General features: G+C 38.2%; 1 protein-coding gene across 2 annotated transcripts in view; it reads left to right on the top strand.

Annotated features, from left to right (window-relative positions):
- Window positions 1-15,569, top strand: part of LOC137291372 (pyrethroid hydrolase Ces2e-like) — a 93,080-nt gene that overhangs the window by 44,766 nt on the left and 32,745 nt on the right. For both annotated transcript variants that reach the window (XM_067822690.1, XM_067822689.1), the window contains exon 2: window positions 970-1,128. In XM_067822690.1, coding sequence (XP_067678791.1) covers window positions 970-1,128 — 159 coding nt within the window. The remainder of the gene's footprint in view (window positions 1-969; window positions 1,129-15,569) is intronic.

The raw sequence follows: 15,569 nt of genomic DNA, 5'->3' as shown, positions 1-15,569 counted from the left end.
GGGATCTCGGGGCGAAATAAAATAACAAGGGATAGATTTAGGTACATGCATGTAAACACTTAAAACCATTGATACAGATCTGAAGCAGGTGATTAAAATAAACAAAACATTTGAATGTTTAACCCGTATTTTATTGCTTACATAAACCCCCAATAAATACTGATACCTGATTATCAAGCAACCATGTCTGACGAGAATTATCTGACGGAAATACACGAACATTGCCGAAACACCAAAACACTTCTCCATTATATATAGGAGAAGTAGTAGTAGTAGCAGCAGCAGCAGCAGTAGTAGTAGTAGTATTTATAGTAGTAGTAGCAGCAGTAGTAGTAGTATTTGTAGTGGTAGTAGTATTTGTAGTAGTAGTATTTCTAGTAGTAGCAGTAGTATTTCTGGTAGTAGTAGCAGCAACAGTAGTAGTATTAGTAGTAGTGGTATTTGTAGCAGGAGTAGTAGTCGTGGTAGCAGCAGCACAGACACTGGAATGAAATCTGAAAGCTGATGTTTTCTACCCAATTTTAATTTAGTCTCATCCGTGTATACACTCAGCTAACCAGTTTGTTCGAGTCTGTCCTTATTATCAAAAAGACACTTTCGGAAAAAATTTAAAGGAAACACATCAGTCTGTCTGTGTTTCCATAGCTACCCATGTATTTGTTTACATAAAAACAAATCGACTGCCGCAGTTGGGACATGATACAATGTAGCCAAATAGGTTAGTGATTCATGAAAACATCTTCTGATATGGTTGGTGGAGGGGTAGATTTTATGGTTAAGGCGTTCGCTCGTCAGACCGGGTTCGATTCAGCACATGGGTACCATGTGTGAAGTCCATTTCTCGTGTGCCCCGCCGTGATAATGCTGGAACATAAATAATCCTAAAAGCGGGGCAAAACTAAATTCATTCACTCACTCACTCACTCAATTGTTTTATAGTGTGTGTCAAAGTGCATTGTATTTTTTCAGTTTCCGATACCCCCTCCATACTGGGGAGAAATCAACGCACTGGAGTTTCCCCCGGCTTGTCCTCAACCAAAGGTCGGAGTTAGCTACATCGAGTACCTCGTCCCTGGTTTCAACAGGACAAGCGAGGACTGCTTATATCTTAACATTTATGTACCTAAGGTAAGCGTACTTTTGTCCAGGTCTGCTCCACACTCTATGTTTACATCTAATGGGGTTTGCTTAAATTACAGTAGTATATAGCAACAATACGAATAATAGGAGATTACAGTTAACGGTAAAAGGACGGGTATTGTCCTCTGTTTCGTGTAAAACCAATGAATTTTAATGTTATTTGTCATTTTCGCATGGACATGTAACATGCAGTTATCTTTTAACATGCACTGAAGGAGGAAATTCCCTGCAGATTTAGGTTGTTTCATTACACGTCCATGGATTAAAGAGGTACATTTCTGTATGTTCCGTTCACTGAACACCAAATACAGGTACATGATCTCGATATGTTCCTTGAACTAAACACCCAATACAGGTATACACTTCCTTGGATTAAAGAGGTACATCTCAGTAGGTTTTTTGCACTGAACACCCAATACATGCACATAACCTCAGTATGCTCCAAGCTTGCACTAATGACTTCAGTATTACATTAAACATTAAACTTGTAAATGTCGAGATAACATCAGAATTTAGACAATTGCGCTCTATTACAAGACGTTTAATATAAAATGTTTTTCAATGATTATGGATGCATACAGAATGTCTTTGAATTATTACAATTATTATTTCTGTTTTGCTATTTTATTTTCTGTTATTGATCAAGATATATTTCAGCTCTATTTGAAACGATAAGTCTTGGATAATTTTCTCATGAAGACTTACTATTTTAAAATGCGGATATGATAATTTACACCTTAATGTTTTTGCACTGTTTTCAAATCTTCATGCTCATTAAAAGATCAAAGCCAACCTACACATGAACGGAGATCACTGAAATATTTCACTGGTGCATTCAACATATCAAATATAGCATAATATGTTCAAAGAAACTAACTTTAAAATGCCTCTTCGATATCTTAACTGTAATCAAACTTGTGATATAAATCTCAAGAAGAGCAAAAGCGTCTTTGAAAAGTAATCTTTTGATTACAAACTGATTTGTGGTTTTAAAACACATTCGTGGAGGGTTATCCCATTTTCTCGATAATATTAGCTTTAAGGCAGGGAGATGCGTTCCCTCAGTGCTCGTGAGTGTAACATCTCTAGGGGCAATTAATTGCTCTGCATAACCGGCGCTATCTTTTCTCCGAAGATAGAATCCATATGTGTGATATCACATACTCAGATCCACATCTTAACGAAATGTTTTAGAACACAGCAAGAGTTTTCATTTCAAAGCCGCCCTTGTTAAAACTATTTCAACCCAACAGAAAATTAATTCCCCTTTTTTCGCCTTGTGTGATTATGGCGATCCTAGCTGGTACTTCCGTACATGCGCAGTTCTTAGATGATACGGTTGCAAGGCTAGTTGTGTTATTGTTTGGGAACTTATACCCGAGTGTGAGTTTTGATCTCTTCGACTTGAAAGAAACGAGTTCTTACATCGGTAAATTAATATGAAACAGTGTTCCCCAGAAGCTGAAAGGAACACGCTTTGTATGTATACATAGTCTCGCTGTTCGGCAAAAGCGCCTCTGAGGAATGATAATTAGTCGTGATATTGGTTTCCCAAGCTGAATGTGACTGTGGTTTTTATATTAAAAGAAATAAGCTTGACGTCGGATTGGAACAAAATCCCATTCTGACGAAGTTATTTAATCTTTGATCTAGGTTCGATTTTTTACTTACCTAAACACATTTGGTCTCGTGTACGGCTAATATGGCAAGAGACGATAGCAGGTCAGTTGTTATGTCTTGTTAAATGATCATGTCGGAGGGTGTCGGATTAAATATATTGTGTCAATAATCTTGAAAAATAACTAACAAAAGAGGATCTTACGCCATTCGGAGTTCTGGCATATTTTTAACATGCAGTATATCTGCATGCATGCCCATTTGTGATAAAATGCATATATAGTACTTGTTGCCCGCTTATTGGTTCCGTAATAGTTGTAATCTCAGTATCATACTATAGTATGTTACTATCATACTATAGTACCTATGTATCAAAACAAAACAACGTTGTAATCTCTGTATTGTTACACTATAGTACCTGTGTATCAAAACAAAGCAACCGTATGAATTTGTATTTTTATGCAAAGCCATGTATCGCCTAGTCATTATGATCTTATTCAAGAAGATGATGATTATTATTATCATCCAGATAGCACCCGTCCCCACCATATCGTGAGGGAATGTTGGAACCACCACTGGCGTTATGTAATGTAAGGGGCCGCAAACATCACCAATCTGTTTCTCGGCTTACATCATCTTCAGGTTTCGTATTGTGTACATACCAGGTTGATAGTCATACACTATAACAAGATTGTGTTCTTCTATACATGTAACGGATTTCAGCAGAGTGAAGAGTACCATACAAGGAACACAATGTACTAACTTCAGTTTATCCTTTGTGCACATTACAGTATAACGTTAAACTTTATTCTTTGTGTATATTACAATATAACGTTTATTCTTTGTGCACATTACAGTATAACGTTAAACTTTATTCTTTGTGTATATTACAATATAACGTTTATTCTTTGTGCACATTACAGTATAACGTTTATCCTTAGTTCCCATCATAGCATAACGTTTATTCCTCGTGCACATTATAGCATAACGTTTATTCCTCGTGCACATTACAGCATAACGTTTATTCCTCGTGTACATTATAGCATAACGTTTATTCTTTGTGCACATCACAGTATAACGTTTATCCTTAGTTCCCATCATAGCATAACGTTTATTCTTTGTGCACATTACAGCATAACGTTTATTCCTCGTGCACATTATAGCATAACGTTTATTCCTCGTGCACATTACAGCATAACTTTTATCCTTAGTTCTCATCATAGCATAACGTTTATTCTTTGTGCACATCACAGTATAACGTTTATCCTTAGTTCCCATCATAGCATAACGTTTATTTTTTGGGCACATTACAGGATAACGTTTATTCCTCGTGCACATTATAGCATAACGTTTATTCTTTGTGCACATTACAGCATAACGTTTATTCCTCGTGCACATTATAGCATAACGTTTATTCTTTGTGCGTATTATAGCATAACGTTTATTCCTCGTGCGCATTATATAGCATAACGTTTATTCTTTATCCACACAGAGAAAAGTTTAAAGTTTATCCGTTGTGTACATTACAATAACGCCTTTTCTTTGTGCACTTTACAGAAACGTATATTTTATGTGCACACTGCAGTAACGTTTATTTTGGGCACATTATTTAGCAACGTTTATTCTTTGGTCCCATTACAGTAATATTTACTCTTTGGACACATTATAGTAAAGTCTGTTTTGGGGCACATTTTAGTAAAGTGTATTCTATGGGCACAATACAGTAATATATGAATATTTTTGGAAGTATTACGATGGCGTTGTTTATTCTAGTGTGTATAGTACAGATGTATTATTTACAGTTATGTTGAGTATTTTAGGGCACAATACAATGACAATGTTTGTCTGAGGGCATATTATTAGTCATTCGGTTTATTCTTTTGGTACACAATTGACACATTAGAAGGATACTGTCTTGTCAGCATTTGGCAGTGACACTGTTCTTTGGAAACATCACATTCACTCTTCGTAAACAATTGTCACCCTACAACGTCTGTTTGTAAACAATTGGCACTCTACTTTGACTCTTCGTAAAAGAATTGTCACTCTACAGTGAATTTATATAAACAATTGGCACTCTCCTTTGACTCTTCGTAAAACAATTGTCACTCTACGGTGACTCTTTGTAAACAATTGGCACTCTACTTTGACTCTTTGTAAACTATTGGCACTCTACATTGACTCATTGTAATCGTTGAAAACGTTACAGGTGTACATCTGTTTGGGGTGCATTTCATCATCAAGGTTTATCCTTGAACTGGTAAAGGTAACAATTTGTGGTCTCTGGCGTTTTACAATGTCCTTTGGTTTCATTTCACTGTTTGGGATTACGTGGGGTATGGAAGTCTGGACTCACGTGATACAAAAAGAGTGACTGCTTGGTCATGTGACGGCAGGTAGTATTGTTTCCAGCTCGACTCACCACTCACAACATACCAAGCATGCCATCGGCCATATCTTCTTATCCAGTGTTTCCAAATAACGCAGGTTTATTGTCTTTGTTTTCTCCAAATTAAAAAATGAAAACAACCAGTAGAAAGCCTTCTTTGTTAGTGGTCCTGAAACATACCCAACCCTTTTGAAAACGTCTAGCGTCTAGCTTAGTGATTAGTGTTGAACTCGAGATTCATTAAACAACTGCTTCATTGTTAAATTTCAGACCATGTTATTACCTTTTACATGAGTGTATTTTCATTACAAGTGTTTTGTTCATGTACTTAAACATCCATTTGTCCATGTGGCTGCATGGTTCACTGAGAAATGTCTAATCTCTCATTACAAGTACAGGTATTAGTGTTTTGTTCATGTACTTAAACATCCATTTGTCCATGTGACGGTAAAGTTCACAGAGAAGTGTCTAATTTAAGTTATCTCCAATATGTTACCTTAGGTGCATTAATGCTCATCAATATTTCATTTTTATTTTTAAATATCATAAACCAGGTGTTCCTGTTCTGGAGATGACACGGCTTACTTGTGTAAAAGAATGAACTTTAATGTGAGTTCGTGATTAGATCTGGCATTTTAAAGTTTATTTGTAGTATTGACAAACCTGGTTATCATTGCATCGCCTGCTTCTGATATAATCAATAGGGTTCCGAGAATGTCTTCTGGTTTCCTAAACTTGCTGCCGAGAGTTGTGTCTGTATCCACATGCTATCGGCTATACACGTGGATATACTTTGTCTCGTAAGCACTTGGCATCGAGAAAGGAAGAGAGGTTATCATTTGTTGCTTAGACGATCGCGGTTCGTGTTTAGAGAGGAGGGTTTGAAAGGGTTCAAGGAATAGAATTAAGAGTGTTTAGTGGAGTCGCGCTGACAGGCCATATGTAGGGTTATTTGGCTTGGAGGTGGAACTTTTGCATATGGTTTCGGTGGCATGTTGTATGTTAATGGTTGATTCATGATCAAATGGGGTATTATGGCTTTTCTTTATGTAACAAAAATATACCAAGTGTTTTGATGTTAAATAAACTTGTAGTTTTAAATGTTAAATAAATTTATAGTTTAAATGTTAAATAAACTCATTTGATGGCTAATCATATCGGGATGTGACCGATTGATGCATAATTATATGACTCCTATGTTGTGAGATTTGTTTCTGCTAATGGGATTGGACTTAGAACCCATGCTTATATCAACAGACGTCTAACGGGATGAGTGGTCAGGCTCGTTGACGCATGTCATCGTACCCTAAATGCCAAGATCGATGCTTGAGGTTTCAATCACTGGATTGTCTGGTCCAGATTCGATTATTTTCACATATAGAACTGTAATACTGTCGTGTGAATCTAAGGTCTCAGGTGGGACCTATATCTTGACGGAAAAGGTGAAAAGACGTTTGAATTGGTTGGTTTGTTGGTTTCGCGTGAGGATATGGACAAGATGAAACAAAGTCAGGGGGACGTGCGGAAGAACACCATAAATAATTTTTATCTTAGATCACAAGAGATAAATTGTTGTTCGTTTACATATATTTTGCCTCTGGGTTGTAAGTGTGGTTATTTTCCAAACGTGGGACGGTGGTAAAGCTACCAAGCATTATTTTTTTAGCGTATATCTTCAAAAGCAACTTACAAAATCGACTGAACAATTTCATGGATGAAGACCGCAAACAATGTTTTCTGTCGTATCTTTTCATATATATGTGAAGCATTACTGTACTTTACCTTACAAGGGAATTATTCATATTTTATAAAGTAACCAAGCCATCTTTACGTTGAAAACAAAAATACCTCTTCAAAAATCATGTTCCCAGTTTTAAGGCATAATGGTAAAAGCAAACAGTTTCCTTCTCCTTGTTTAATTCAAGAAAATAATATTTCTGCGCCTGTTCGTGTTGATTTCAACAAAACCACCCCATGAGACACACATAAACATTCAACCGAAAAGCACGTGGTTGCCCCTTGGTTTATATTAAATATGGGCATTTTCCGCATGGCACATCGGTAGGTAATCTGTACCGGCGCTAGTAAAGAATGGTATATGTCTCCTTTTATATGAAATGTATCGTTATCTGCTCTCAACGGGGAGGAAATTGACATGGAAGTGCCTCTTCATGCCTCTTGTGTCGATGTTTACTGAATAAATATTAGTATTCAAGGGTGCAGGAAAACACGGAAATTGACATGTTCGAAATTATATTCACAAAGTGATTTCTACAATGTTGATGAACAATAACACGGCAGCATGTGATGACAATGAAATGAACATGAAATGAACACGATATGTACATGAGTGAATTTCATGGCTAACACGAACAATATGCAATCTACTTGTATTTAGAATACTATTCTATTACAATTACTATCGTCACTGCCCCTAGAAGTGTCAGTGTTCCCATCTGATGACCCTTTTCACTCAAATTATTCAGGTGGCCACAGAAATAAAATAGTTTGTTATATCGCTTCTGTAATCTTTGTTAGCACTCTTTGATTGTGACAGCTGTCAGTCAAAAATGGGATCGCTTCATTTCATTTGTGACCTGTGTTTGAAATCACATCAGCATAAATAACGGATGAAACTAGCCGTGAGATGTGACCAGTGATTCTTGTAGCGTTGGTCCCATGGCAGTGTTATTGGACGAAAACCTGCTTACGTGTATTTCAATGTCCATTGTTTGACATGTAACGGGCAGGTCCTCCCATCGAGTTGTTTAAATACTCGTCAAATTGTAATTAAATCATTTGAAAGGGGTGCCTATCTCATTTCATGCCCGAGATATCACTGTGGAACGTGGTTAGTTTTTGTGGGATTGTCTTTCATCTAGAACCACTCCTGCGGAAATTGAATTAGTCACGTGTTCAAAGCCACCTTCGTCATCCTACCCTCCACACAGAGAATTGTCTTCTTGTGAGTTCACTTATTGTGCAAGTGTAGTATCAGTGGCATTTTGAAGCTGTAGTGTCTCTGAAGACTTATGGATTACAAAGTGTGTTTTCAAAGAGATGTTTCGGTGTCGATCCTCCTATTGTTATCACTAACTTGATTAATTAACCTGATAAAGGAACTAGATGCAGTACGCACGCCAGTACCTTCATCACTTGGTTGATAACGATACTAGCATCTCCATAAACAGGAACTCAAGCTTTGAAAGAATACAGCGGTTGAAATACATAAGTCAGTCCTTTGTTCACTCTGACATGGTTGGCTTAGTATTGCACTTATTAATCATACATATAACTCCACAGCATTGCTGATAACTCCATAACATTGCCGACAACCGAGATGACACCCGTGTAATGTCCACGTGTTACAAAGTCGAATACGCCAGTTAAACCCATGAAGGCCCAGGTTAAAACTGATCTTCAGTAGCCCATGCCTGTTTTAATAGACGACTATAGGAATCGGGAAGGTCAGGCTCGCTGGCTTGGTTGACACTTGTCATCATACCCCAACTGTGGTCGATGCTCATGCTGTTGATCACTATATTATTTACAGAACGCCGCCATATTGTAGGAATACTGTTGAGTGTGTCATAAAGCAACAACCAAACAACAGGCCAACAATGCGCATTCGTTGGGTGCACCGGACATTCATGATGATTTCTTTTTCTTATCCCTTTTCGACCTGATTGCGTAGTTCTGGTGTGGTAGCATAGTGGTTAAAGCGTTCGCTCGTCACACCAAAGGCCCGGTGAATGGGCACTATATCTGAAGTCCATTCGTCTGTCCTCTGTCGTGACATTGCTGGAATGTTGCTAAAAAGCGGTGTAAAACTAAACTCACTCTATGAGATGCGTTTCTAAGATCTGTCAGCACCATGCTCAAGGTCGTTTAAAAAAACTGGAGAAGATCTGAGGACTGCATCACTTGTGAGTTTTCTCCATCATTAAGCCGACACCATTCAAAGTGGCGTTAAACAATATTCAGTCACTCCTAATAAGTGAGAAATGTTGAGCTTCTTTCGAGGCGTGAAAACCACCCCCGGTTAACACAAGAAGAAAACAATTTCTTACTTAATTTCCTGCTTAAGTTTTGAGTGATTTATCCCAAAAAGAATTATATGTTGTTTTCTTACACAAAATTTTATTAATAGGGAGATGGCGAATCTGGTCTGTTTTTCGTCGCTTCACACAGATGGGAGAAAGTCTCCATTACATAATAAGCCAACAGGAAACTTATCGGTGACACGAATCTTCGGTAATGAATCAGCCCCCAGACATAACAATTAGTGTCTCAGACAACGCATGCACACCCTTTATATACGGCCCCCTACTATCTAACATTGAACGCCCGAGCCCCTCCCCTCCCCTCTTTCCCAAAGTGAAAAGACGGTCAATTCCCAGGTCATTTTTTCCACATTTCTCAGAGGTGTCCGACGACCAGCTGACGTGCGAATACCTCCACAATCCCTCTCTGTAAACAAAGCGATTTAGGGACCCAGTCAACCCTCTCCGTCCATCAGTCATTCACTCGATATGTCCGCTAAAGCAGATGGGATGAAGCCTCCCCATCACTCTTAATTAATTTATGTAATTTGTCAAACTGAGATCAATCTCGCTGTCTTTTCGCGAAGTTCGTGTAGCATCTGGGGCGCACTGGATTAAAGAGATTAGCTGGATGAACGAGGCGATTATCATTGTTGTAAGCGGCATCAGCAATGTTCCAAGGGACTGTTATGAGCTTCGACCGGAAGGCCTTGGCAGCCATATTTGCCGAGACATTGATTGATGAATTTGGATATATATTATGTTCTCCTGTCTTCAAGTTAAAGTGATTGAAAATCGATTGTTTCTTGACATGGTTGTTTTGAGAGAAAAAAATATCGATCGTTACTTAATCCATAGGATCGCTACCTCGCATTTAGCTGCTGCTGCCACTACTGCTACTGGTACTGCTACTGGTACTGCTACTGGTACTGCTACTGCTACTACTGCTACTGCTACTGGTACTGCTACTGCTACTGCTACTGCTACTGCTACTGCTACTGCTACTGCTACTGCTACTGCTACTACTGCTGCTGCTGCTACTGCTACTGCTACTGCTACTGCTACGTGACATTATTTCTGGCACAGTACTGAAAATAAAATAAATTGCTGACATTGTACAGTTACTTTTAAAATATTCTTACTCTGCTAATTGTGATACGCTCTTTGGACTTCACGAGATTAATGGCATCCATCCAAAAATCCAGCCAAAAATACAATAAACAGTTTTCTCGTGGTCTGCAATACTTCATTGGCACATCTCGATTTTCTCTGACCGCCCTTCCAGTTACGAGGGGTCAGTATACTTGTTGCCACTCTGTTTATAACGTCTAAAGTCATATGATCTAATCGCGAAACTTTTTAATATGAAATAATGGAAAATGTCACGATATATTTGGAAACATATTAATATTATAACGGTGGCGATGTACATGGCCAGACATATCAAGTCGTGCTGACGTTCACGTTGATTATATGCATGACGAATGTGTCTGAACAAAGGAGAAAAATCTAGTCACTGGAAAAATATTCAAAATATCCAAATGACATCAATTCTCGCCCGAGATTTATCGTTATCTTGTCAAGCCAGAAGGAAAACAAGACGTGCTGGGGTCAGACGAAATTGGTACCGACTTCGAATCCCATTCGTAAATATACAATACGGAAACTCTAACCGCAAATCCACAAGATTTCCACGTTATTTGTTTTCATGTAATTTTCCCTTAATGTGAGCACAAAGAGGGATGATGCGGGACCGCTTAACCACAACAAAATAACCACTGGTTTCGCTTTAAGTACACGGTATGGGTATTTATCACCAGTCGCGAGCTCCTCTTACGTCAATGGGGGAAGCCAAGGATCTGGTTTCTTTAGCCCTCACTTACCGACAGTGGCTGAAATCTCCTCATGTGGTCCCAGGTAGAATAGGATACGCTATAATTGTCTTCCGAGAAGTCGGTGACTGCCATACTATCTCTCCTGTTTGGAACGCTTTCAACTTGCTCCGTAAAATATAGGTGTGGTTGGAAGAGACCTTTGATGGCTTTGCTGGTGTAAAAACGAACTTAGCTTTCGAAACAATGCCCGCAGCTCAAAGGTGGAGTTGGGGTAATTAATTCATATGTGGAGGTTTAATCTTTCTAATGTCCGCAGTCCCAGCAGGAACTCTTTCAGTACACCTACGGGCTCTTTTGCACCTTGCGTGCCGTGGAATTGATTCCGGAACCCACGATACTCTCATTTATAATTGTATATTCAATGTTAATTAGTAGAATATATTTAGATTTACAGAATATTTCAGAAGACATTTAGTAACCCAAATTAAATGTTTTATTAGCTAATGCAATCGTTATGAGTTCAATGACACAATTAATAATGACTTAAACATCTAGTGATTTGTTGTACGTTACAGAACAGTCAAATGCTGGTTGTTGAAGACAAAACTCTTCAGTTTGATCTATCTGAGGTTAAAAGTTCAGAGCTCAAGTTGAAACCCCACCTTGTATCCCTAGGTACTAGCTGTAGGGTCGGTCTATGCTATCTGCCTATGTAGTATATAATAGATTCTTTTTATCTCTCCATCAACACAAAGAGACAGTTGAATTTCTTACACCCGCCACCCTCAGTACTTAGAGTGTTAATAACGTTGTCAAACACAATTACCTACCCCCGAGAGATCGCTCATTTACCTGTCTCACCTGAGTCTTATTTAAGTGTCGGAGGTAACACCTGAAGACATCAAAGTGCCGCGTATCTCTATTGCTGTGATAACTACCTGGAAACGCAACGTGTATCTTGTTGATTGTAATATGTTTGTGTAATTATCACTGCTTTAAAGGGGGTTGGCGTGAGGCGTGTTGCTTTTACCAGCATGATACCTGTAATATTGTAATAGTTGGCGCTGGGTAATGAACATGTTTTGTCTAGCACGTAAACATTTGATAGAATTTAGGGATCATCATCCTGAATTTATAAATTATATAATTTACAGTTACTAAATTGAATTGTCTGAGTTATCACGTTAATTTAAATTCATCATTCGTCATCATGCAAGATCTCACTATATATAGCTAGAAGCCCGCAGCAGTCAATGTTTATTTGCGCAGTACAAGCCGGTATTTACCGTTTCATATATGAAAACGATACATTTTGCGATACGCTGATCCGATATTTTGGCATTCGGAAAACTTCGTAACACAGGAAATCTTGATGATTGTGATAAAAGTGTGGGGTGATCGTGGTGAAAATTACATGTAATTGGATTGTTAAGTTCAGTTTTTAATTTTTGGTCAAGTGTTTCGCAATGCTTTTGACCAGAATGTTTTAAGTATTTACTCATTAATGACCAGTGATCTTTGATACGTACTGAAGTTGCTTTCTAAAATCTCAGGTTTTTTTTAAGAGAGTGGAAAAACTAGTTCAAACTAGTAACCGCTGTAATTTGTTTCGTAATGATTAAAAGTTTTTTATCAAAACTCAAACATAGTGTTTTGTCGTGTTTTGTTAATGAAGTATTAACTAGATTATAAGTAGTTTTTTGTTCAAATAAACATCTTGCATTATATTGCAAAAATATGGCAATATGAACATTCTCAGTAATACCAACTCGTATTATTTACACGAGCTACATTCTATAGGTACATCACGTGGGCTTTTGGTTAATGGTCATATATTGATAAAACGATCGACGACTTTGTGATAAATGACCCGCAAAACCAAGACACGACTTTGGAAACAGCTTCATGTGTGTGGAACTGAAAAAATGTTTCCAGGTTAGGTTGGTAATTATTATTGCCAGACTGACTAAGATGATTAGATTATGCACACGAAAAGAAAACCCTTCCAAGACACGCCAATGTTTTGATTTGCTTTGAAAGCAACAAGTTCCAAGTTCATGGTCCTTTAAAGATAGGCTCCGGGTTTCTGTGGATCTGGGGCCCGTTTCACAAAACTCGCGTAAGGCTAAGATCTCGTATGCTTTAACACAGGAGGTGCAAATGCTACGAGAAACGTTTCGAGATCTTAGGCTTACGAGAGCTTTGTGGAACTGGGCCCTGTTCGTTGTCACTGGGCGGGTCGCGAAGTCTCAATACTTTAATATACCAAGAGACCACACCGCACCACTGAAACATGTGGCGTGTTTTGGTTGACAGGAGTTACAAATAATAAAGGAAATCGTCTCTGTCCCAAATCCCGTTGTCTACCGCGAGACCTGAGACTACATGCAAAGACTGTGAACATTGCAGACTGGCTCTGAGTTTATCGTCTGCGCGAGCGAAACGTATACAGGAAACCAGTATTATGAAAATGCCCGCTAAACATATTTTTCGCTCTATTCACATAAAGTCAAATGATGTCTATGATTTTGTCGCCACAGTGGCAGTTAAACGCAAAACGACCTTTAACTGTTAATTGAATAAAGCGAACACTTGGCCTTGATAAATTCCAGATAAGAAATCTAGCGGTTATACGACCAAAATCCTTCGTTAGTTCAACGCCACAGCGAACATGAATGTCACACAAACGCATATCTACAAATTTATGTCCACTTAAAGATTAGGAAACACTTACAGAGATTAAAGGCTTTTTTGAAAGCATAAAACGACGTATCTGCATCATTAACAAGTCGTACTCATATTCCGTAAAGCCTTGCTCCTATCAAAATGAGCAATGTCAGCAATAATTCAGCAGGAGGGAGAGGGATGTAGTACTAAGGCCATAACAAACTAGAAAGACGCTACACACACATTTCTATACCTAACAGAGTGAGTGAGTGAGTGTGTGAAACAGCAAATATACTCCGAATGCAATATAAATATATAAATCAAAACTGACATAACAGAGAGAGAGAGAGAGAGAGAAGGCGAGAGAGAGAGAGAGAGAGAGAGAGAGAAGGCGAGAGAGAGAGAGAGTACACACCCACAACGGTCAACGGTTGTAACAACCACAAGGATCTTGTGATGGATAGCTTGATATGGGTATCCCGTATGAAGATAGCGGGACTTGAGTAAAGCAATCATTTCATATCTATAGTGGTGGGTATAGCGGTGATATTTGTTTGAAAACTGTATCATCATGAATAGAAATGAATGAATATAGTTTTATGGCTTGTCTGCTGTGGTGGACAAAAAAAAAAAAAGAAAAAGAAAGAAAAGAGCCGAACATCATGTATTATGTAGACAGTGAACACGAATAGCTTCTTTGACTGTCCTCGGTGACAAATTACATTACACGAATAGAACATAGATTCACCCTCCCATCTCCATGTAAATTATCTATCTAATCCGCATGCACGCCATACAAACATGCCAAACGTGCGCAATTTGCAATTTTGAAACATGCAAGAAAGCGTTCGATTAAAAAAATCATTTGCCTAATATTCCATTGCTTAACAAGTTCAATTCCGGTTATTTGGTAAATACCTAGTTCAAATAGAAAATGAACACCATCAAAGATTCATAGAGTCACATTTTATCATTCACACAGATTCCTGAGTTTGCATTAATTTCGTGACGTATTTCAGACTAGACCCTCGCAATCGCATTAAATTCGTCACGCACTGAATTCATGTATTATAGTACGCATTTCCTGATTCAGAGATTGTCAAGACACCATTGACAAAGTTATGCTCTATGATCATTGCGGTAGCATTATTTCCAGCTACCAAGCGTCTTCCCATTGGCAAACACTCAAAGACACACTTCTACAGCTTGCTTCAGGCGAAGACTGAGATGAAAGTAAAGGACTTTGTTGTTCCTTGTTAGTCTGACGTTCACACATACAGTGTTCATAGCCTCGCCATGCTCACTGTCTACCCCGGGGCAGCGTACGTGCCTCCTGTGGTCTTTGTCTTGGCCCTATAAAGACAAGGCGAACGTTCTGTCTTGTCGTCATAGTTACCAGACAAAGGTCAGAAAGCAGAATTTTGAAGAAATGTCTTAAGCGACATCATTAATAAATTTTGGAAACAATCTAGATTATACCTATAGTATATTTGGAATTTGACAGTATTGTACTTTATTCTCACATTCGTTATATGATTTGTGGCTTCCATGTGAATTACGGTGATGTGACAATGTTATATTGTGTTCATTCCTTGCTAGCAATCTCTGTGTATCTCGTTTTGTAACGGTTTCCACTGCTTAGCTCTGGTTAATGCTCTTAATATTGTAAAACCTTCATATCGTTTATTAGCCTTATTCGCTTGAACTACATTGAGAATTTTCAAAATGCAATAATTCTTGGAGATGTTGCAAATTACATGTTCTCTAACCATCTTAAAGAGCATATTCACAGAAGGCTTTGTACACGATTCACAGACACACATACGTTATATGATTTACAGTCACACATATGTCAGACATGACTCTACCATGTGACTG

The sequence above is a fragment of the Haliotis asinina genome, chromosome 7 (genome assembly GCF_037392515.1).
Source record: "Haliotis asinina isolate JCU_RB_2024 chromosome 7, JCU_Hal_asi_v2, whole genome shotgun sequence".
In the NCBI taxonomy this organism is placed as follows: Eukaryota; Metazoa; Mollusca; class Gastropoda; order Lepetellida; family Haliotidae; genus Haliotis; species Haliotis asinina.
Note: the sequence above shows the minus strand (reverse complement) of the source record. Positions and strands in the feature narration are given on the sequence as shown.